The sequence below is a fragment of the Tyto alba genome, unplaced genomic scaffold (genome assembly GCF_018691265.1).
Source record: "Tyto alba isolate M040663 unplaced genomic scaffold, T.alba_DEE_v4.0 Super-Scaffold_14, whole genome shotgun sequence".
Taxonomy (NCBI): Eukaryota; Metazoa; Chordata; class Aves; order Strigiformes; family Tytonidae; genus Tyto; species Tyto alba.
The window spans coordinates 51,507,238-51,530,709 of NW_024881276.1; the positions used below are offsets into that span (position 1 = coordinate 51,507,238).

A 23,472-nucleotide genomic window follows, 5' to 3' on the forward strand; every position below is an offset into this window, starting at 1 on the left:
TAGGTACAGAAAAAATGAATTTGTTAGCAATGTATTTGTGAGAGGCAGTGCGATCTAAAATCCTAACACATGAAAACGACATGTTTCTCTATTACAGTAACTATTCAAGCACCTTTCAAACCTGTTACATCTGACAGCACTGAAGTGGAACTGGGTAAATGATCATTAACATTTTTGTCATCTGGAGATTAGCTAATTACACCATATGTACATTATTCATGTTTTCCCTAGTGTTATTTGTTAAACATTCATCAATGTTCTTTTAGTTTCTCATCACAGATAAATTTGGAAAAGTCTTAGCTTTTATCTGTAACAGAATTCACACCGAACACAAACATGATGCAGCTGTGTTAATACTCCATGGGTGGTACTGACAGTTACTCTGCCTCTGTGTGAATGCAGTATTTTTGTTTCCTTTTAAAATTGGGAACTCTATTTTATCCAAGGTCATTCCAGTCAAATCAAACTGTCTTTGTTAGATGGAAAACTTTTAGCAGCTAATAGTGTGACTTTACTGCTCTCTGCAGCATGTTCTTTCAGAACTTCCACAACATTCTCTCTTGATGTAAAGAACTGGGCTACCTAGATTTCATATTACCTGTCCTTCAACTTTAATCAGTTATGAGTGCTCTTAACATCAAGAGGCTGGTTGGACTCAATGATCTTAAAGATCTTTTCCAACCTAAACAGTTCTATAATTCTAAGATCATGCACCTACTCTTAATTTTTTCATACATGAGTGACCATAGAAATAGATGATGTTTTTTGTATGCCAGCTGAATAATTTTCTAACAGAAATAGTGGTCTTAATGATCTGATAGAATCTGATTTTTTGCATTTGTGTTTGCATTAAAATACTGTCATAAAAACATAAAGATGTTTTTAAGCCATTTTCTACCGGAGGAGAGGTCTTTCTCAATAATCCTGTTTATATCAAAGTAACATTGTGGCAGTTGCGAGGAAAATCCAATCCCTGGGCAAAATATTAAATTGTTGACTATGTTTAGGACTTTTTTTCTATTTTGTTAGCTGTTTCATTAGCTTCCCAAAGACCAGCTTTGCTCAATGTCTCTTTCTTACCTGGTAACCAGAGGTATAGCAATAGGTAAATAGCACATACTTGCATTATAGCTTCCACTTTCTCATCACTGCCCTGGGCTGTAGTAAGACCAGAAGTCATTCTCTTTAAACAAAATGTGTCTCTCAGGTTTCTTGTGCAATACTCTCATGTCAACTGTTTCTTTGTACTGGCAAGTAGAATGCATTCTGCTCAGACTGAATAACTGAGGAAAATACTCATATATTACTATAAGCAGTTTTATCTGGGTTTATTACTTGAAATTTTCTCTACCTAAACTCATTGAAAGGATACAAATTCTGTGTCTTGGAAGTGTAATAGATACGACAGTAACACTGATCAAACTCATGTTGTATCTATACCATAGGAGCCATCAGCTTAGTTGTTCTTCTGTCAGTCATCTTACAGCTGACTCTCAGGCCATTTAATGTCTTGATTTCTATTTGTCTCATCATTTACTTTTACCAAACAACTTCTGCCAGCTAGGTAATGTGGTATTTTAGTGGCTTTGATGCCACTGCAACTTTTAAAACTCAGATTCTCTTTTCAGCTTCTGATGAAACACAGCCTATTTCTTCAAGATCCACAACCTCTGCTATTCCAGAAATGCCATCAGCAAAATCTGGTAATGACATTTCTTGAAAATGCAATTTTATTAGTGTTAAGAATTCTCGAAAAAAAAGTCCTTATGCTTTTGATTGTAGTGTTAATTTTTATTTCTTTACCTTGGGGTTAATATTATTACAGGGAAAAGGTAGTATATTGCTGCGTTTGGCATAACTATTTAGAAATAGTAGGCTTTTAGGATTATCAGGACACAGAATACTGGAGTATTATGGTTACCTTTTTTGGGGGTTATATACAGTTATATCTCTTCTTTTGGGTAATTTCATACTACTCATACTATAATTTTTTTGGAAGTTTGAACGACAGAGATGACTCAGATTATCATTGTTTATTTGTACTTTTGTTGAACATTAATTTACTTATACTGTAATTTCTGATTTACACCAATATTGAGCCCTGCCCCAATTCAGCTGTCCTGATATTGCAAAAGTGCCATATCAGCAGATTCCCTGAAATCAGTAGAACGAGCGGCAGCCACCAGTGGTTAGTTATTCTGAATAAATAAATAAATAGCAGTACTTTTGTCAGTCATAATACTCTATTCGTGCAGTGTACTTTCACTAAAATCTTTTCCTTCAAAATTATGATTACAAAACTATTTTGATAAAGGGTGATTTGACAGATTCAAGCTGAACACAGTATTTGTTTTCTTTTGTATTTTTTACAGTAACTGTTCACATACTTTTGCAATCTGTTACATTTGACTCAAGTGGAACTGGGTAGATGCCCCTTCCAACCTCAATTATGCCTTGTTTCACTGATTCCATGATACTGCTTTAGGTTGATACCACATGCTTTTGTTACTCAGAGAACCATTCCCGCATGACTTTTAAAAATGCAGGCTAGCTGGATTTCATGTATATCCCATATTACATTAGGTTCGTTTATAAACTAAATGGTAAAATTTCTAACTTTGATGTTTAGTAGTGAGCTTTTCTGTGCAGACAAAACAATGCTTCTTGTAACCTGAGCTATTCATTTACTCTGCCTCTTTGTCTAAAGGGGTCATCTGAAGGGTTTTTTCCATGTTCTATGTATAAATTTACTAACTTGTATGCATACAGTGATGTTTTTAGGTTGAATTAAGCACCGATTCATAACTTTATGCCTAATGTCTAATGTGAAGGCATGATGTATCAAAATAACATTAGGCATTTGCAGGTACTTATTTAAAAGATTTATCTGGAACATCCAAACTGAAGTTTAGAGGAGAAGGGGTTTGCTCTCAGCTGTAGCTATTCAATAGAATTTTGGAATCAGATGCAGACAGCTGGCTTTGTAGTAAATGCATCAAAATTAGATATTATGTATCCAAAATCAAAAAACAACCCTCCCCACAAGACCAAGAATAGAGTAGGCTACCGCAAATATCAATTAGAAGTGTGTATACAAGAAATCTAAAATAAATTTAGATATTTCAGACCTGTTAATAAATGGCCAAAGATCACCTTATCTAAAGACTGATCTCATTCATGGTTTCAAGATTGTTTTCATATTTGATCTTAGCTACCCAGGAACCAGACTTGAAATTCACATCTCATCCCTCCATGGAAACCAGAGGTAGTGTGATGGGTAAATAACATACAACTCCATTAGCTTTTCCATCCCTTGCCTTCACTTCCATTGGCTGTGGCCAGTGCTCAGATTCATTCAGATACATTGCTTTGAAGACTACTTGATGCTAGGCTTTTTTTTTTTTTTTTTCCTTTTTTTTCCCCCTTCTTAACTCAGCCATTTCCATATAATCGAAGCTGGAAAATAATTTACCACACTGACTAAATAACAGTCTACAACAGACCTCTGCTAACATACATTGCCTTTAATTTTCTTCTGGTAGTTGCAATTTTCTTTCAGAGAATAGGTACTTAAAAAAAAGGCCAGTGAGAAGAATTCTACCTATCCTGCGATACCAGATTTGACCCTACTTTATCTCACACCAGCTTCAGTGTTTATGTAACACCTCATTTCACAGCTGATCTTTAAAGCTGCTGCCATCTTGCTTGATCTCACATCAGTGTTGTCTTGAACTTCCCAACAGCTGCTGTCCAAACATGGTGGCTCTGAAGTCACTTCTCATTTTAACTCCAGATTTTCTTTCAGCTTTTGATGAAAAGCAGCACATTTCTTCAACATCTGAAACATCTGGCACCCAAGAAATGCCACCAGCTGTACCTGGTAATACTTGAAAATGTGATTTTAAATAGAAATACTCACAGAGATTTCATCATACTTTTGGTATATTGTAAGTTAAGTTTAACATGAAATCAGAATAACTCCAGAAATGTAATAATTGATGTGCTCTCTCAAATACCATAATAACTTCAGAAATTTTGTACGATGCTCTGAAGCAGTAAATACTCTCATCTAATTTTGGTCTACATTCCTAATATATTTACAAGTCTGTATTGCTGTACATGATTATAACAGGCTTTGGCATGTCTTATTACACATAGTAGCATTCTCTTTTTAAGTTGCAATACTGCAGATGGGTAAGAGTGAAAGCTAGTATAAGTTTAGTTTAAATAACTGACTGAAACTATTCTAATGGTTGAAAGTGTTGAGCAAGTCCCATAGAAATAACAGGATCAATAGCAGTGAATACGTAGGCTTCAAAATAGTGGAGAATGGACCCTTAAGTCTTTTTATATTTAAAGCAGTTATCTACGTTAGATGTTTTGCTGCCAGTGAGTGAGACAAAATAGGTCCAAGACTAATAGAAATAAAAGCATGCTTATCACATATATTGCTGTATTGCTTGAGTACTTTTTAAACAAAACTGCAAAACATTGTAATTAAAGAAAATGCAACAAGCATTTGAGCTGGCACTTCTGTGGTAGATGTGAAGCTTTCAAACAACCTTGAAACCTGTTATACCAGACTCCAGTAAAATTAAACTGGTTGGATGATGGTATTTTCTTGACATTTAAATTACTTACACTTATATAATAATATAAAGTATATATTTTTCCTGTTCTTCCATGCCAACATTTATTCTTTAGAATTCTTCTACTTCCTGTGTTCAGAAAAGAAACTAAAACTTACCCATGCCTTACAAAATGACACTGAACAAATGCAGTTTTATCAGTGCTCAGCGTTCTGGTTGTTTTACTGTCCCAGCATAAAGAAACATTTAATTTCCCTTCAGTAATGACAATTCCATCCAAAGTCTGTTTCAAGTAGTTGCTAGAACTCTCTTGCTGTAAAAAGTAAACTAAATGGGTATTTGACAGGAAATTTTTAGTAGCTGTCCAACTGCCTGTAATTGCAGGTTAATGGCAAAGCCTGCAGATTCCAACTAAACATTCGTAAAATCAAGAAATGGAGATGAGTTCAGTTTTACGCACTTATTCTTCAGAGGTATTAGTCAGTGTTTATCATTAATGCATTTTCCGTACTGAGCAATAACTTACAGTCAAATGCCTTAACAGAAAGTTTCAGTAATGGTTTTCCATATATATTGATATAATAACACGTCCAAATTCAATTCTTCATTCTGCATGCTTTGCTTATAAAGAAAGTTATACTGCACTCTCTTCAAACCAAAGAGATAATTTCCCAGTGCTTACAGTGTTTGGGAAAATCAAGAAAATCACGTCTGAGCTAGACTGGAATTCAGCATAAACATTTCCATGGAAAGATAAGTCTGAGATTTGAAGGATAATTTAAAAATGTGAATACATAAGATAGTCGTATTTAATTAGCATATTCTAGGCATAGGCTTGGTACGAGATAGGAACCATAGGCACGTACAGTTGTTTGAATTTAAAGGACTTCCTTGGAATAACCTGAGGAATTCTGGTGCTGTGTGTGTGTCTGTGTGTCTGTGTCTGTGTTGGGGAAGCAAGGGTGAGAGAAGAGAGAGAACTGAAGAATCTTTCAACTGAAAAAGAAGGTTAGGAAGTCCAGCCACACAATGAGGACTGACATGAAATACTTGTTTACATGTTATTTCTCCTGGAATGGGTCTCAGTGATCATAATAATCTCTTTTTAAAACCTATTGCTTTGTTGGTCACTTGTTTATTAGTGTTTATAGTAAATGACTATTGGTTGAGGTTGTTCAAGCCTGTTTAAACTCTTCCTTATTTCTTGAAAATTGATTAATGATTTCACGTTTATTCTGCTCTACAGAGCTACATAACTCAAAAAACTAATGTGGTTATTCAGGCCATGAACAATACTTTCAATCTAGACTTACTTTTTTCCTTTAAAACCGCAATGTTGTCATTTGTGCAGAGACTGCCTATTTCAACATGACTTTCATATTTGATTTAGCTACATAGAGACTAGTCCTCAAGTCTACATCTCATCCTTTTTGGAAACTAGACAAACAGTGATGAGTAAGCAATGTGGGATTCCATTTTAGTTTTCATCACATTGCCACTTGCTTCCTTTTTTCTGCTGTGAACATGTTTGCTTCTAAGTCTAAATGACAAGCTTGTTAAAGAACAGTTTTGTGTCAATCACTTGTTGATCAGCAGCTATAAAGTACAGAGTGCTAAAGGACTGGTCTTTTATACCAGCTTGTAACAATTTCATTTTTCTGTTGATGTGATTTTAAACTCTAGAATGTGTAAAAGAAGATTCTTAGGAGTTCTGTCTAGCATCAGATATTGGATCACGTTGCCACCATATTTTTCTCTTTATTCACATAATACAGAGAGGACCTTTAAGCATTCAGTGTCTTGCTTGTGTTTGCATTTACATCACCTCGCACAACACAACTTGTGCTGGGTAGTGTGTTGTGCTGTCCCAGCAACAGTGAGATTCCTCTGCATTTAAATCCAGATTTTATTTTCAGCTCTTAATGAAATACAGATAGTTTCACAATTCATGTCTAAAGCATCTGGAGTCCCAGAAATACCATCACTCCAATCTGGTAATGACATTTCTTGGAAACTGAGTGTTCTTAACAGTGAGGAATTATTAGAAGAATTCCCAGTGTGCTTTTGGTGAAATGTTAGTTTAATTTTCTTTACTTTGGGGATAAGAACAACTGCAAGATGAAAATTCTGCATTGGGTACTACTTTCATTTAAGGCACTGTATATGTTTACAATGCTGGACTTTTTTTTTTTTTTTTTTAATTCTTAGTTCACTTTTGCAATATTAATTGGTACTATTACCCATAATTTCCATTAACCAATTATATATTACTTAATGTAAAAAAAATTTTACAGTACAGTATTCTGGACACTTCTGTGCCTGCGAAATACTATGAGGCTAGCAATCAAATGTTAACTTCTTGTTTATATGCACAGTATTCTGATACAGAAAACTACTGTATTTTCCAAGTATATATTCTTACACAAGTAAAGGGATTTTTATCATGGTCTTTGCTTTTTACTGTTGTCATTTCCATATATGTCCACTAATTTCTGGAAAATAATATGTGACTCTTCTTTTAGCTCATGCTTGTCTAACAGCATGGATATGAGAATCTGTCTGTCTGAACGCCTCTTCAGGATGAAAACCTGCTCCTGTAAATTAAGGAGATATGCTCTTCCATTAGAGATTCATACAGATTTTGGTTAAGAAAACACAAGTTGTTTTTCTTCTAGTAGTTGGCTCAATTCTTGATGGAAATCCTTATGAAGGTCACCTGTATGCATTTTTCCACAGAAAAGCTACTCTTTCATATTTTCCCAGACATATATTATTTTAGCCCCAAAGCTCAGATTTTTAAGGGTGGTGAAGAATATAGCAATCTGACCTAGTTAATTGTTTTTCAGTTTAAACATAAAGTGGTCATTTCCAAAACTTGACCATGTCTTTGATGCAGGCTGAAGTTCTGGCTACATATTCATTGGCTAGTTCTCAATTTACAGTTTGAAAATATTTGTTTGATGCTAGAAAACAGATTTTGGGATCTGTCATTTGTTGCAGTTACAAGGTAGCTCTGGAACATCGTGACTGCCATTATTGTCTAGTAGGAGCAGTGTTCAGCAAGTTTGGATGTTTTGGTAATACAGAGTGTCAAAAAATCGTTGTATGATTATTCGATAGGAAAAGTATACCTGAGAAACCACAATTTAAATACTCATTTGTTTGGATGTGATTGAAGTGATGCTTTCATATGCATAGAGATACTGCCATAACATTTCAAGATAGTTTCCGTCTCTGATCTTAGCTCTCCCAAGACCAGTCCTGGAGCCCACATTTTTTCCTTCTCTGGAAACCACAAGGACAGTGATGGGTAAAGATTTATTCCATTATAATTTCTATCATTTTGTCAATACTTAAATACAAAAAGCATATTTTAAAATTTAGGTCAAACTTTTGATAGTTTTTTCCTGTTAGTGGCATTGCCAAATATGTCAGTGACATCATCAGTCATTTATATAAATGATAGCAAGATGATACTTAATTGCTGAGCTTCTCAATCTCTCATCATCGTTTTCTGCTCCATAGGCCTAGTTCACTGAAATGTTAACTGTTTATGTTCTACATTAACACAGCTAGGGCATCATGATTTAAAAATGGAGTAATACTATAATGAATAAAAATATTTGTGTAAGAAAGCTGAATGTAATATGAGTTTCATTCATTTAAAACACCCTGCTGACACTGCTTTGAAAAAAAAAAATCATCTTAAATATCTGAAGGCAGTTTTCTGGTTTAATCTTAGTTACTCAGAGACCAAAGCTGAAATCTACTTCTCCTTACCTTGCAAGCCAAGGAACAGTGGAGGGTAAATATGACACTTTAATTTTTAATTTTTCCCTGCCATCCCTTGATGTAATTTTAATCTGCTTTGAACAATACCTACGTTTGTTAATGCACTTTGGCTTCTGCAAACACTTGCCATACTAATGACATGATTCTGATGTTTGAATTTATGCTTTTTCCATCAATTGAAAAACTGCTTTTTGCAGGGACAGCTTGCAAAAAGAATTTGTCATGCAATGCCTGTGTTTCTAGATGCAGTTTTTATTTTGAAAATTCTTTCTAGAATGAAACATTCCACTGTGCCTGAAACATAATTTTAATTCTAACCTAAATGGAGAATTGGAATTTTCAGATGTTATGGGGGATGGTAAGGACATTCATGGGAATGGTAAAGCCTTATATAGTCTGTTCTTTGTAAAAAAATTATAGTGACAGAAACAGTAAGAAAATACCTTTATGCAGAAATTATAGAACTTCTAAGGATAGTTGGACTTATGACTGAATATTGATAGGATAATATGCAGTTTATTCCTTCATGATGGAATAGGGAAGTATTAATATTTGTAGTTGCTTGCATTTGAGAGGTAGCCACCACCTGTCACCTTGAATTCTAAATACAAAGATAAGTCTCTTGGCTCCCATGTTCCCTCTGCAATGACTGTGGGCATCTTTCAAGGAAATGTAAGGAGTGCTTTGGTGAGGTAGTCATTTAGCCATTTTTCTGCTGACGGAGAGCCATTTAGCTGCTGAGTTTCTAGGAACATTGTGTTAGTTGCAACCCCAGCAAGGCAGTGGCCTGCTGATGTGGTCGCTGAGGCACGAGATACTGCCAGGAGAAGGGACGTTTTTCCCTCAGTACAGACCTGTGGGGTGTTGTGAGCCGGTGCTGCTTGTATAGCGATGGCAAAACGGCGCGGAGCTCTCAAGAGCGTTTTCATGTCTGACCGTAGCAAGCCAGAGACCGGACCTGGAATCCACCTCGTCTGCTTCACCGAAAGCCACAAGGACTGTGATGGGTAAATAGCCAGCGACTCCCTTCCTGTGTTGGTTACGTTGGCAATGCTTTTCTCTGCAGCGATGGGCCCGTTCAGATGTGTTGATGTCCTGAAAAGCGGGTCCCTGATGCAGCTGGTCCCTTATGGTTCCTTACTAGAAACTGCTCCGTTTGTAAGCTTTCTGCTTCTTTTTCTGCTGGGGTTCCACTTCTAGGTTTACCCTGCTACCTTGGGCTGCCTATGCCAGTCGAAAGACAGCGTCATGCTGCTACGGGGGGGTGATGCTGTGACACGGAAGCCTGCCCTGAGCAGGGCCACGTCTCCTCGTTTATAGCTCTGTCTTGATACCGCCCGTGCGACACCAGCCTGTCTGAGGACCTGAAGGTGGTTTTTGTCTTTGATCTTAGCTACTCGAAGACCAAGGCTGAAGTCCACCACTCCTTCCTCCCTGGCCACCCAGAAAACCGTGATGGGTAACTAGCAAAACCCCTTCTTTTTCCATTTTCCCCTTTCTCTCTTGCTCCCCATCACGCCTCCCACCCCAAACCACCCGGCATCTCTGTCATCTTCCATGGGGGGAGTCTGGAGACTCGTTGGTGCAGCTCGTTGGCTTGTCGAAGCACTCGCCACACTTGTTCTGCGATTCTGTTGTTTGATCCCATGCTTTTTCCATTGCTGACGAGCTTTTTTGGCAGGGACCGAGCGGCAGCTTGCACAGAGAACGTATTCTTGCACCTTGCCTTCAGCTGCCATCCCCTTGCTTCTTTGTGTTTTGGTAGCGGGTCTTCCTTTCTCTGGCACGTTCACTTGCAACAGCGTTCTTAAGAGGCAAATCCCAGCTGGGCTGGCACAAGGGGACAGCACTGCCGTTCAGCTGCCCGCCCGGGTCTCTGGTCCAAGGGTGCAGGTATTGGTTGCTTCACCACTGACTTCCAGGGCGGCTGGTTGTCATCTGCCCACAGCCTTACATTGCCATCAGCTACAAGTGGGAGTGCCCTGCTCTGGTGCTGCGTTTGAGGTCACGCTCGGGCTTTAAGAGCAATGCCTCTTTTCAGCTTTTGGTGAATCACAGTGTGTTTCCGCAACGTTCAAAGCACTGGCAGCCTTTGGCGCCCGGCCGTGCTGCCAGCCTAATTGATAACAGTATTTCTTGCAGATCTGGTAACAGTGCAAACTGGAATTGTCCCGAGAGTTATTGTGCTTTTAGCTGAACTGTTCTTTCTCTTGGGCCCGGGTTGGGGTGAAGCATTAGTGCGTGGCTGAGTCGGCCATATGGGAAAAGCCGTATTTACTGAAGGCGTTGGATACGGCACTTGGTGACGGTGGGTGCAGGTGCTCATGGAGATAGCTTCTTCCACACTGCCAGGTGTGCGAGGCCAGTTCTGTGGCCTGGCAGTATGTTTTGGCCCCCAAGGTGACAAAGCAGTACGTGAGCAGGCTGGTAAGCCTACAGACCTGATGTCAAGTGCGAGTTAAAGGTGTACGGAACCATGCTAACATATCCTTCCCATTGAGGTGCAGTTCAGTTGTGGGTTCTGAGATGTGCTGACCGTGTTTCTTGATGTCCAAGTTGCAGAAACTAATTCTTCAGTGTGTTCTTCTGGCAGTTGATATATCTTGTATTTTTGTCAGCTGAGCGCCATGTACTTCATTATATTTTCCAATGATGCTGCAATTCTTGCTTATATTAATCCTTTTAGGATCCTTCTACCTTGTCTTTTGCAAGAAAATGCTTTCTGTGTATCAGAAATTGTACATTTCCTCTTTTACATCTATTTTTAAGTCGTGTTTTCAAACTGAATTATTTTATGTCACATCTTGTCCTTTGTGGCATACATAAGTCTTTCTTTGCCCTTCATCTCTTTTTAGTTAATTTTTATGTTCTTTTTTTTCATTTGTCTGTCATATTGTCTGATGTCTTTGAATATTTCTTTGTATTACTTGCAACAGCTTCTTCATCATTTGCATCACCAGTGTATCTTCACACATTCATAATTAGAAATTCCATTCCATGTGCATTTGAGATTTTTTTCCTGCCTGAATTCCCTAGTTCCTTAGTAATGGGTTGAAACCTCTTCATTCTATACGTTCACATGATGCCAAAAGGAATGTTTTGTTCTGTTCTGTTTTCCAGCTCCACTGGACTCTCATCATATTACTTTCCCATCCCAAATATCTGCATCTGCAGACATATCAAAAATAGAGACTGGTAAATTGTGTTTATGATATTTCCATATCTTAGGATTTGTTTTTGCATCAAGGATGTTACAGTTACAGGTTGTTTGCTCTGATTGCTTGGTGTTTTGTCTGCAGTGTTTTGTAGTTAGGCTGTATAACTACATGATGATATTCTATGGCATAGGATCAAATAAAAAAACCACAGGAATCAATATTAGTTTTGGTGATTTTAATCTGTCAGATATAAGGACCACAACTAGATGGAGTCATTATCAGTTACAAAGATATATTCTCGATTGTGACACTTTACATCAGGCAATTTTTTGTTAGTAATACCATACACACCTTTTTCCAGTTTTCTCCATTACTAACCATTTTTTTCAGGTTATATTATGTTGGAACATTTCTTACTGGGGTTATAGCTATCCAAGATTAAATTTGTACTCATAGCAAAGATACAAATGTGTGAGAATTATTAATATGAGGAAAATTATCCTTAACCTGACAGTCAATATTTCAACAGTATTGTTTTGAATTTTCTGCCTCACATTCTGACTCTTCAGTATATCACAAAAGTGTTAATTTATGTTATGTCAATTATACAAAATATCACAATTTAAATGACAAATTACATGATTTTTACTATAAACCAATAACTCAAAATACTGGCATCTGTTAAACTGAAACACACAAAGCATTGGTAATAGAAATACCTGGTTGTAGAAATTCATATTAGCATATATTTTAAGTATGTAGGTCTCTTTCTACAGCTGCAGGTGAAGTCAGAAGCACAGGTTTTTTGATGTTACATGTGTACAGATCAATTGACTCCTGTTGATAAGTCTGCTTTTAGGGGGACTTCAGTTTCTGTCAAGGTGTGTCTGTTAGGCACGTGACTTTTTCAAAACTTTGGGGTTTTGTTACTTTCTTTTCAAGCTGGAAATCTGGTGAAACTGTATTGCAGTGGTGTTGGCATCTTGCAAATCATTGTAAAGCAATCTTTTTTGGATTTCCCCTCCATCCCCTTCCCTCTCTCTGCACCAATATGAATGTATCTCTCAGGGTTACTCTACATTTTTCTGCAGTTACAAGTTCAACTGACCTGGAAAAATCTGTGCCTCCACTTCCCAGAACACCTCATGTGCTAACAACAACTATGGGTAATAGTAATGCAAAAACTTTTCAGTTAAACTACTTTAGGTGTTTTGATAGCAATTTTGGATATCCTATTCATCCCAGGTATTTTGGTCATCTGCCACACTTGCCTTCTGCTTGAGTCATGATCATCAGTGTAGACAAAGTACCCTTTTTCACATGAGCCAAGACAACTTGTACTTGCTGCTGAGAAACTCACCTGATAGTGTTTCTGATCTTATATTTGTCTCTCAGAAAGCTTCTAGGGCTATTTTGAGATATACTTAAATGAAGTAAGCTTGGTTTAATAATAACAACAACAACAACAATAGTAGTGCCTAAAGCTTAGTAAGAATCTTAAAATTACTTGGGTTTTTTTTTCCAACATAATTGTTATACTCTCCGATAGATGGATACACACGTTTATATAATCTATATTCTTTATGCCAGCATACTAATCTTTCTTATTCTTTGTTACTGGTCGGTGATTTTTTAACTTTATTTTAACCTTGGTTTATATGCATATATATATATATATAGAGAGAGAGACAGATTATATGACATTAAAATTAAAATCTTGACAGGAAACAGAGCACTGAAGAGAATGAAGACAGTCTTTTTACAGAAATATATTTGCAGTGTTTCTTAATTTTGTAGATTTTATTCTTTCTGTCTTTTTTTGGAGTGCTTCATGCTTATAACCATGGTGTTAGAAGTCCTTTTATCTTTATAATTTCTGGGTTGCTTTAAACTACAGGGACCATGCCATCTAAAGTAGTATTAGGTTTGGCTGGCACTTCAGTTTCACTTGTCATTTTAACCACTAGCTTTAGCTCCCACTCTAAACCATCACTGCTCCATTGTCAAGGTAAGACATGCGTATTGTGGGTGCACTTCTGCATTGCAAATTAGGTATGTTATAACCTGTAGCATTTTTTGTTTGTTCTTATAAAACAAATATGTGTAGAATTAATAATCATAGATACTGTGACCTGTTTTTTTATAGCTTTCAGTGGTATTCAGCCTATTCTTTCAAGCCCTGTGACACCTAGTAAGCCTGAAATAGCAGATGCTGGATCACGTACAACAATCTCTACCTAGTTCTCAATTCAGTAGCTCAAATCATGCTCTAAAACTCACTGAAATGAGTACCCTGGTAACCTTCACTTTCGGTGCACATTTGAATTAGACACTAACAACTGAATTTTGAATATAGATTGCTGTTAATGGTTGAAATAGGTGCTTTTTCACACTTAAAATGCATATGGCAACTCCTAGTCACAAGATTCTCCTTCAGTATTTTGAAAAATATGCCACATAGATAATGAGAAAACAGTATTTATTGTTCAGTAGTGCTGATGAAAATACTGTGATACATGCCAAAGACCGCATTCTACTGCTGTAGCCTTGTTAGAAATACTAAGGAGAGTGTATCCTTAGTGGCATGAAATTGGTTAACCGTCACAGACACTCAGTGCTTTTGGACTGAAACCATAGTTACATCAGTTGTCAGTTTTCTACTCCAAATTTTATATATGGCTTTAATGTCCGACTAATTGTTTGTTCAATATTTCTTTGTTAAATTCCTACATTTTACACCATACCATCTTTCTTAAATAATGGACCAAAACTCAAAATGTTCAAATGCTTAACTTAAAATCTTGTCAGTGCTTGAGATCCAGACCAGTTGCAATGAAGGCAGGAGGAAATGAACATCCAGAATTTCTGCACATCACAAATGTGGTGCTTTATAGTCACTGAAGCAAGCTCTCTGCAGTTCAAAAGACTGAATTTCTCTCCAATGCATACTATACTGATAAGTGTCCAAGAATTAGTGAATTATTTGTTGTTCTTGTAAAAACAAATTTGGTTTTGCTTATAAAGAGCTTCTTCCATTAGCTCTTTGTTCTCTTATGACTGTCACCCTTTCTTCCAACAGCAACAAGTGAATCCATTCTGGAATCTTTCACACCTAAAACTTCTCGTCCTTTTCAATGGCCAAGGGTAACATTAGGTAATGTTGTTTTCACCCAGTGAAAAACTCTGTGTTTGTTTTGAGCACTTCATCCCATATTAATACATTTCTTCCAGCATATCATTTCACCTGCATAATCATTCTTTTTCCTGGTTATAGAGTCTTGTTCTTCTGTTGTCCTCAGACTGATTCTTCTCGATATATCTCTGTATGAGAACATAGTTCAGGATGGTTTTACTGTCCTCGGAGAAGTAAAACTTGCCTCTTGCATGAAAAACTCCATCATCCTTTTATTAGAGTCTTCTGTCTACCTCTTTCACTCTCATGCATACGCATGTGTTGTCTTTGTCTCTGATATGTAGAGCTTTCATACTGAATATTTTAGTTGTTTTGGAGACATAGAATCTATTTCTGATCAAGACACAGCATTTCAATATCATCTCCATTCCACACTTTAAACTGATTTCATCAGATGGCTTTGACATTCCATACTAAGTTGTCTTTTCTTCAATATAAACTTGTGGCATGTGCTGTTTGTTGTGGGAAACCCTTGTTAAACAATTTTTGATTGCAAACTGAGCTCTTTCTTTCAGCTCCAAAAGAAATACCACTTATTCCTTCTAAACTGAAACCATCTGCTACCCCAGAAGTACAGCATCTGAAACCTGGTAATTTTGCACGCCTTTTTTATAAGTCGATATGCAGAGACATATGTTCACTAAAAATATCTAAGCAAAACTTCCTAAAAAGGATAGAAGCTATGCAATACATGAGTGTCTTGACTAATTCCTCATTCTAAAATCAGTCATTTGGTGTTGCCTAACAAAAGGAAGGAGAGTTAAGCTCATCAATTTTACATATTTGAGTACAGTGATAAAAAATATAAACAAGTTCTTTAGTTTTGTAATCTTTTTAAAGGACTGGAAGGGAAAAAACTTCTGGGTGGCACAGGAATTTTTTATATCACTTGTATAAACAACATATATAATTATTATTTCTATAATCTCTTTGCCAGTTCCCATCTCCAAATTTCATGCTATGGCAAACATGTCATTTTTGCTGGTCACAGTAGTTTGTTGACTGAAAGTAAAGTACTACTCTTGTGAGTACTTCTCTTCCTCCTGCAGAGAACTCAGTGGAAAGGAGTACCATTTTAGTGGAAATAGGAGAGCTTTCTCAAAGTAGAAGGGGAAACTTTCATATCCACATGAGGATCATTGTTTGACCGTGGGAACCTTAGCATCGTGTTGTGTCTTTTTTATTTTTCTGCTTTTTGATCAAAAATATATCTCTGTACTCATTTTCTTCAGATTTGGGAGTAAGGGAGATGAATTTGCCTTCTTTAGTGATTCCGGTAGTGGACCAATAAATATTATGGTGTGCGTTACTAGAGCCCTAAAATGTTTCTGTTCTCGTATCTTATAAACAGGCAGGTCAGTGAAATGCAGGAGTTGCCCTTGATATCTTATACATGTCTTACAGTTGACTGCAGGATCTGATTTAAGATTTTCAGCAAGATTTTGGCATTTAGAAGTTTCCTTTTTGGCATAGATTCTTGTCGTGGTTTGAGCTGAGAGGGCAACTGAGCATCACACTGCTGCTCACTCTTCCCTTTCCCTGCAGCAATAAGAAAAAAATAAGCCAGGTTTGGGATACAATACAGGACTGGGAGGGGCAAATCACCCATTATGGTCACAGGCAAAAGGCAGACTCGTTAGGGGAAGGAAAAAAGAACATAAATTTATTACAGACACTAACAACACTTAACAGAGTAGGACAGTGAGAAGCATTACCACATCCTGAGAACACCTTCCCCCCACCCATCCCTTCTTCCTGGGCTCAGCTCTGCTCCTGATATCTCTACCTCCTCCCCACAGAGGTGCAGGGTCAGGGAATGGGGGGTTCAGTCAGTGCTGCTGCTTCTTCCATCTTCAGTGGGGGGAGCTTCTGGAACTTCTTCCCCCTGCTCCATCATGGTTCCTCGCTCACAGGAGAGAGTCCTACACAAACCTTCTCCAACATGAGTCCCTCCCACGGGCCACAGTGTTTCCTTACACTGCTCCAGTGTGGGACACCAACTTTCTCCAACTGGATTCCCTCCCACGGCTGCAGCCCTTCCCGAGCTGCTTCAGCATGGGACACCCCCGCATGCTGCAATCCTCCCAGCACTGAATTACAGCAGCAGGGCTACCTTTTCCCACAAGACCCCGGCCTTCTTCGGGCACAGTCACCTTAGTCATCCAGATGAGGTCCCACAGAGGCCCCAGAGTCAGTGTCTGCTCCACCATAGACCCCCATGGGTGGCAGGGGGGGGCCGCCCTGCCATTTCACCACAGGATCCAGGGGGGTCTCTGCTCCAGCACACCTCCCCCCTCCTTTCTTCCTCCGTTCCTCCACTGACCTTGGCGTTTACACAGCTGCTGCAACTCCTCCTCACCAGTCTGACTCATGCTACCGTGTCCCTTCTTAAATACATTATCGCAGAGGCACAGCAAATTGGCTCAGTTTTGGTGCAGAGGTGCAGCTGACTTGGAGCTGGGGGAGCTTCAAGAAGCTTCTCACAGGGGGCCATCCCTATAGCCCCCTCCCCTGCTACTGAAAAAAAAACCCACCACTCATTCAAACCCAGGACAATTCTCTGGTATTTGTTATGGACTGCCGTCTTTTCTTCAGTCAGAGACCTCATCTGTCCTTTCTCACTATCCTCCCATAACATAAAAGAAAAATATTTGTTGACTGAATCAAACAATTAGTTCAAAATGACCTGAGAACATAGATATGGGGAAGGAGCCTTAGAAGGAGACTCTCATACATAGCCACAAGCATACAGTGTATATTTTCAAAGGTAACAAAACTAAAAGGAGTGTAGGGTGTTATATATAAGATTAGGACTCAGTTGCATGCTTCTCTAGTCTGTTTAAAAACAAACACACCCCTTGAACTATTGGAATGATAACACTTTTGGCTTACTCCTGGTATGTCAATTACACTTGAATTTTTCTTTTCTAGCCCATAAACCACCACTTTTGGAGCCTAAAACTTCACAGACTGTTGAACAACCAAAAACAACACTAGGTAATACATGTTTCTGTAGCTGTTAGTCACTCTTCTTTGTAGTCCAACCCACGGTTTGTACTCTGCTAGTTTATCTCATAGCTTTTACTATATTTAATCCATTTCTCTGAAAGAGGAAAAAAGTTAGGAAATAAGTATTCAGAAATATATTTTTCTAAACTTAGGAGAAAAAGAATCTTGAAGGTTTTTTCATACAGTTTTACTAGTTCTATAGTACAGTAAAATTTTGGATATCAGAATTGTTCTCCATTTTGTTGGGAGTTTTTCTACACCAACACGCTTGACCCTCAGAAAATCTTAAGAAACGAACTGAAAATAATATTAAAAGATCAAGTGGAAGGCTAGTGTTGTGGACGTTAATCCCAGAACTCTCACTGAAGGATTCCTGTGGCACTAGATGGACATGTTAATTCTAACTGTTCTTTTATGAATCCTTCTGAATGTCATTTTGACTTGAAAAACAGTTTTCAGTCACTTCATATGTCTTATTCTACTCTGTTCTTTCTATCAATGTCATGTGCTTTTCCACAGTGTCTATTGCTATGAAACATATTCTTGGAAAGCAGTGTCATAGCCCTCCTCTATAAAAATGAACAAAATTACTGACTATACTACCTAAAACTCACATTAAGATTTATCTGATGTCAGATTAACAGTCACATTTAGCTAATTACAGTTTCAGCCCATGTGTGTTCAGGGGGAAAAATGTTTCTAGCACTGTTTGCTCTTAATTTTTACTATTTAGATTACATGATGTCTATTTTATTAACAGAATTCAGTTACTGCAGGTATGAAGCAATTCCCTTTTTTATTACCGATTCCATGTTTTTCCAGCTCCCTACCAGTAATTCACAGTATTGAAAATTGAGGACATATTTGCATGTTTTGTCTATGCATATCCTTTGGTGGCTTAAAATCAACCTGGAGTTCAAAAAGATAAAAAGCACTACCATTTTACCTCTTAGGTATCTTGCAAAAATTAATTTGCTGACTTAATGAGAGGAACATTTTGATGTAAGATACAGTTAGATATTTTAAATTTACTTACTGGCTTTTACAGTGAAAAACAAGCTGGGGTAGTCAAGTCTTAGGAAGATTTTTGAGAAGTCTTCTTAGCAAATCTGATTTTGCCACTTGCTTTTCTTCCCAGTAGCCATTTGTTGCTTCATTTCAGGCTTGAGAAATGTGATTTTTGTCTGATACAGTGGAAATGATAATTTTTGTAATCCAGTATATTTCTTTCAGCTCCTAAAGAAGCAAAATTTACACCTTCTGCATCTAAACCTAGACCACCTGCCAGAACAAAAAAGCCACGAACTAAACCTGGTAACTAACTTGCATAGCAACAATTGGTTATAATGTATCACTTTAGTATACTTTAGTTTAAATTTATTCTTCCTGAAACTTGGCACTTAATCATTGGAAAGATGGGCAGTGAGGGAAGCTGTACTCTTTGAGGAATATTACTTTGTACTGAACCAAAAAGACTTGAAACAAAGCAAGAAAACTTGTAACTTTCCTATCCCAAATCACCAAGATGCATGGCCTGGCATTGTAACAAATTTTTTTTCTGCTTTTCATTTCAAAATAACAAGTTTTCCAACTTAGCTCAGCACAGGGTCCAGAAAATGCAAATTCTCCTGCTTTGCTGATGGTTATAGCATCCTACATAGATTCATAGGATTTGTATTGATTCAGTGATCCTTAGTGCATATGTAGACTTACCTGTAAGCGTTGGAAATAAGAGTGAAATTCTGCTCTGGAATTTAGTAAAGGCATATTTTTTGATGGTAAATGAAATTGCACCTTCACACCGGGATTGAATTTGGTCTGTGATGTATGTCAGAGAATAAAAGGCATCTGGCATTTTCTGGAGCTGAAGAATAAGTGAATACTGTTAAAAAAATATTACTAGTATTCCATGGTTTATAATGATGTTAGAAAGCTTAAAATTGCATAATTGCTTTTTGTAAGAATATATTACTTAATCCTGGAATTGATCAGGCAATATTATTAAATTCTTTCCAGATTCTCTGTGAATTATTTTTTTGCTCATAAAAAGAATTGCTCACTTCAGACCAAATAATTCTTTGTGAAGCTCGTTAACTAAATGGCATTTATGGCTTGGAACTGTCTCAAAATAGTGTGCATAAAGAGTTTTTCATGGTGATTACAACTCCTACAACATTTTTAGTGTAGGAAATCCAGTATTGTATTACTAAAATAATTACATTTGTCTCTGCTGTAGATGCCTAGATCTGAATATAGATCTGAATCCTGCATAGTATTTTGAAATGACAGAGGAAATAAAAAGCCAACTCATTTGGAAACTGTTGCATAAAATTGTTCTACACCCTTGGACTGCCAAGATCAACACTGTATATTGATGTTTCCACAATGAATGGATATATAACAAGTTTCTATATAACTACAAAGACAGTGGCATGTTTCTTTATTTGTACACATGCCTCTTGTTTGTCCTTTCCCTGTCAGTGGCTTCACTGATCAATCAGGTAGAATCCTAAGAAACATTTTTTAGTCATAATTAAGCTTGTAATGATCGTCATGTGAGTAGGAATTTGGCATTTGTTCTGATGGGACAAATTATTATATTCTTGTTCGGAAATTATTATTTGAAGTATAGTATATGCAGTGTATGGGAAAAATCTGGCTTTTCCGTAGGTGGAAAAATGGCCAAAGAGCAGGATCTCCTCTGTATTCCAGCATCACTTTGGAGTTCAGCTTAAATTAGAAGCTTGTGTCATGACCATGATTGTCACCTTTTCTTAACAGTGGATCAGAATAATGAAAAATATATGCCAAATTAGTACTTGATCACTGACTTACTAATGACTACTTTGGGTCAAACAGAATTCCTGAAGTTAATTTTGGCTCTCATTCTTAATAAGGATTTTGTACTGTTTCCGGTAAAATATTTATCTTTTTGCAGTAGAGTAAAAAACTCAATTAAACAAACAAACAAACCCAATACAATGTAGAAACAACTTTCCATTTTTCCAACAAGCCAGCTGTACATTCTAGTGAAAATTTGCATCTTCATTCTTCTTGATATTTTGGTAACTGAATCTGTTGCTTGCATGAAAAAACAGTTCTTGTTGCCAATGTTATCATGCCCAAGCACTGTGCCCAGTTGTATTATTGTTAGCATTAATCTAGCTAAACATTTCTTCAAGTTCTCCATTTTTCAGGAAAGGAAATTATAAGGAATTTTCTATCATGCATCCAACTGCACTGCAACATTTTATTTCCAGAAGAGTGCAAGAATAGCTCTTTATAATGAACCCTTGCCGAGTCCCTGTAGAAGCATTCTAAATTTGCACTCTCTTGTGCCTCTAGTACTAAATAGTTGTTCTTCATATGTGTCCATGCATTTCCACTTGTATGATATGAGACTTTTGCAAGACAACTGGAGAACTGTTTTAACAACAAATAAGCAGGACTTATCTGTTGTAGAGGAGGATTTCAACCACCTACTATTTGTAAATTTCTGTAGTCTAGATACAGTACTGAAGTTAAGATAGAATCATGTTATATAGATGGATGCATGCATGTAATTATTCCTTTTACAGTCTTCTCTCCCTTACCAGGACTATGAAGGTCCTGGAAGGACTTCCAAACCTGCATCCTCTGAAGTGTAGTCGTACCAGAGAACTGTGCTTTTTCAGCCTATGAAAACTCTGCTTGATAACTTGGTGCATGTCTGTCTTACTATTTTCTGTCCTTCAAAGTATCAGGTTACCTGGCTGCTCAGTGCTTACAATCCAAAAATCTGGTAAATTATTCAATAATATCAAGAGTAACTTTTATGTCAAAGTCCTCTTATATTATCTGGGAGTTTTATTTAGGTGTTCTGCTTTCAGAAAGCTTAGGGGAAATGAAAGGCATTTTATTTCCTCCCAATCTTATTCTCCTCTCAGCATCATTCTGAGAAATTCATCTCCCAGCTTAAACTTTTCTGTTTATCTAGAAAAGTCTACATGAAATGTGAATTATATATCTATTAATGAACTTTTTATAAATCAGCTGAGAACAAATCATTATCAGAGACTTTCAGAATTTCTTTAGGACTGGGAAGAGGATGGCATTGTTGAGTTTTATGTTTGAAAAAACAAAGAAATTAAAAAGATAAACCAGATATGCATGATTTAAGATTCATCAGAAAAACATGGTGCAATGAATATATAGGTTACTTCTGGAAGAATGTGCAAAGTACCTGATTTGTAGGTTAGTATGCTTCTTACTGCATTTCTTTTCTTGGATGTAGAGCAAAGTGTAGTGCTGAGTCACGGATATGTTACGCAGTACTCAGTGCTGCCAGGTGTAGGAAAGTAGTCTCCAGTTCTTAAATAGGTACGAATTCCCTGCTGATCTGTTACGACAGAGTAGTAATTCCACTTGCAGCAGTTCAGAGAATAACTTGGCAAAGAACAAATTGATCCTACTAGAGAATAATTTTTCTATCGTTGCTTCTGTATATTCTCATTCTTCACATTTTGACCCCAGTTAGTACCAGAGCCCTGTGGTTGGGAACAAGAGCTGTGATTGCACCAGCTGGGTTAGATTTTTTTTTTTTCTTTTTAAAAAGAATAGTGCTGTCACTTCATGTGATCCACTTCATGCATTATCATTTTCAATGACATGGCTTTAAAGGGGATTATCTTAAGGAGAGATTTACCAACCCAGCAAATCTTAGTTTAGAGAACTGAGTCCCAGAGAACATAGGAAAACTTCATAACTGCTCTCTGTCAGAATTTTCTTGCAAGTTCTCAGTTCCCAGTAGAGCTTCTGCCAAATCTAAAGTGGTTTTGCATCCAAAATAACTTGTCACAATGACAGGTTATTGCTGTGTCCTTTCACAGAATCACAGAATGGTTAAGGTTGGAAGGGACCTCTGGAGTTTATCTGGTCCAAACACCTGCTCAGGCAGGGTCACCTAGAGCCGGTCACCCAGGACTATGTCCAGAAGTGTTTTTTAATATCTCCAGGGACTGAGACTCCACAACCTCTCTGGGCAACCAGTTTACTTAACTGCCCAAATTATTTGTCCTGAAGACATTTTGGAGTATTTCACTTTCTTAGAATAGTTGCAGTAATATCAAATACATCAGTCATTAACTATAAAAAAATGACAGTAAGTAAATGAAGGAAGATTTAAAATTCTGAATGAAATATGCCAGTTCCTTTATTCAGTCTTTTAAACTTAAAAACAGTCCCCCAAATATAATCCCCTCACCATAAACCTTCATGCAAGGAAATGGAGTCTTTTAAATTAATAAAGTAATTTTATATCTAAGCTGACAGAGTTTTGGAAGTTTTAGGTGTTAAAGTTTATTGTATATAAAAGTTTTGAGGTGACTTCCTCAAAATGAGTGTACTTGTGATTCTTAAAATGTTTATAAACTTCAACATGACAATTTGACCGTATGTCTGAAAATGAAGTTTGAGGCACATTATACAATATTCATCAATCATTTTTAATTTCCTAATTAAAATCTGTATCATGATAGAGAGAGAGAGAGCACCAGGAGGGTTACATAATAAAAAATAGGCTCAGAAGAGTCAAAATGGAGTAAACAAGTGAAGTTTGAAGGTTTGAATAATCACATGGGTTTTTAAATGATTTTAGATTTATTCAGGAATGAAAATGGACTCCAATTGTAGAGTCATGCTAATACTAAACAATTCTACCAAATTTGTCTTCAAAGTTCTTTATATATTTCAG

At 37.0% G+C, this 23,472-nt stretch overlaps 1 protein-coding gene across 1 annotated transcript in view; it reads left to right on the forward strand.

The window, feature by feature from the left end:
• The window catches only part of LOC104356765 (ABI family member 3 binding protein), a 167,546-nt gene that overhangs the window by 82,026 nt on the left and 62,048 nt on the right, over nt 1–23,472 (forward strand). The window contains exons 21-35 of the mRNA XM_042788519.1: nt 98–154; nt 1,629–1,703; nt 3,212–3,277; nt 3,806–3,880; nt 7,834–7,899; nt 8,332–8,394; nt 9,323–9,388; nt 9,775–9,840; nt 11,502–11,576; nt 12,631–12,705; nt 13,686–13,760; nt 14,619–14,693; nt 15,248–15,322; nt 17,664–17,729; nt 18,975–19,055. Of these exons, the coding sequence (XP_042644453.1) occupies nt 98–154; nt 1,629–1,703; nt 3,212–3,277; nt 3,806–3,880; nt 7,834–7,899; nt 8,332–8,394; nt 9,323–9,388; nt 9,775–9,840; nt 11,502–11,576; nt 12,631–12,705; nt 13,686–13,760; nt 14,619–14,693; nt 15,248–15,322; nt 17,664–17,729; nt 18,975–19,055 (1,056 nt within the window). The remainder of the gene's footprint in view (nt 1–97; nt 155–1,628; nt 1,704–3,211; nt 3,278–3,805; nt 3,881–7,833; nt 7,900–8,331; nt 8,395–9,322; nt 9,389–9,774; nt 9,841–11,501; nt 11,577–12,630; nt 12,706–13,685; nt 13,761–14,618; nt 14,694–15,247; nt 15,323–17,663; nt 17,730–18,974; nt 19,056–23,472) is intronic.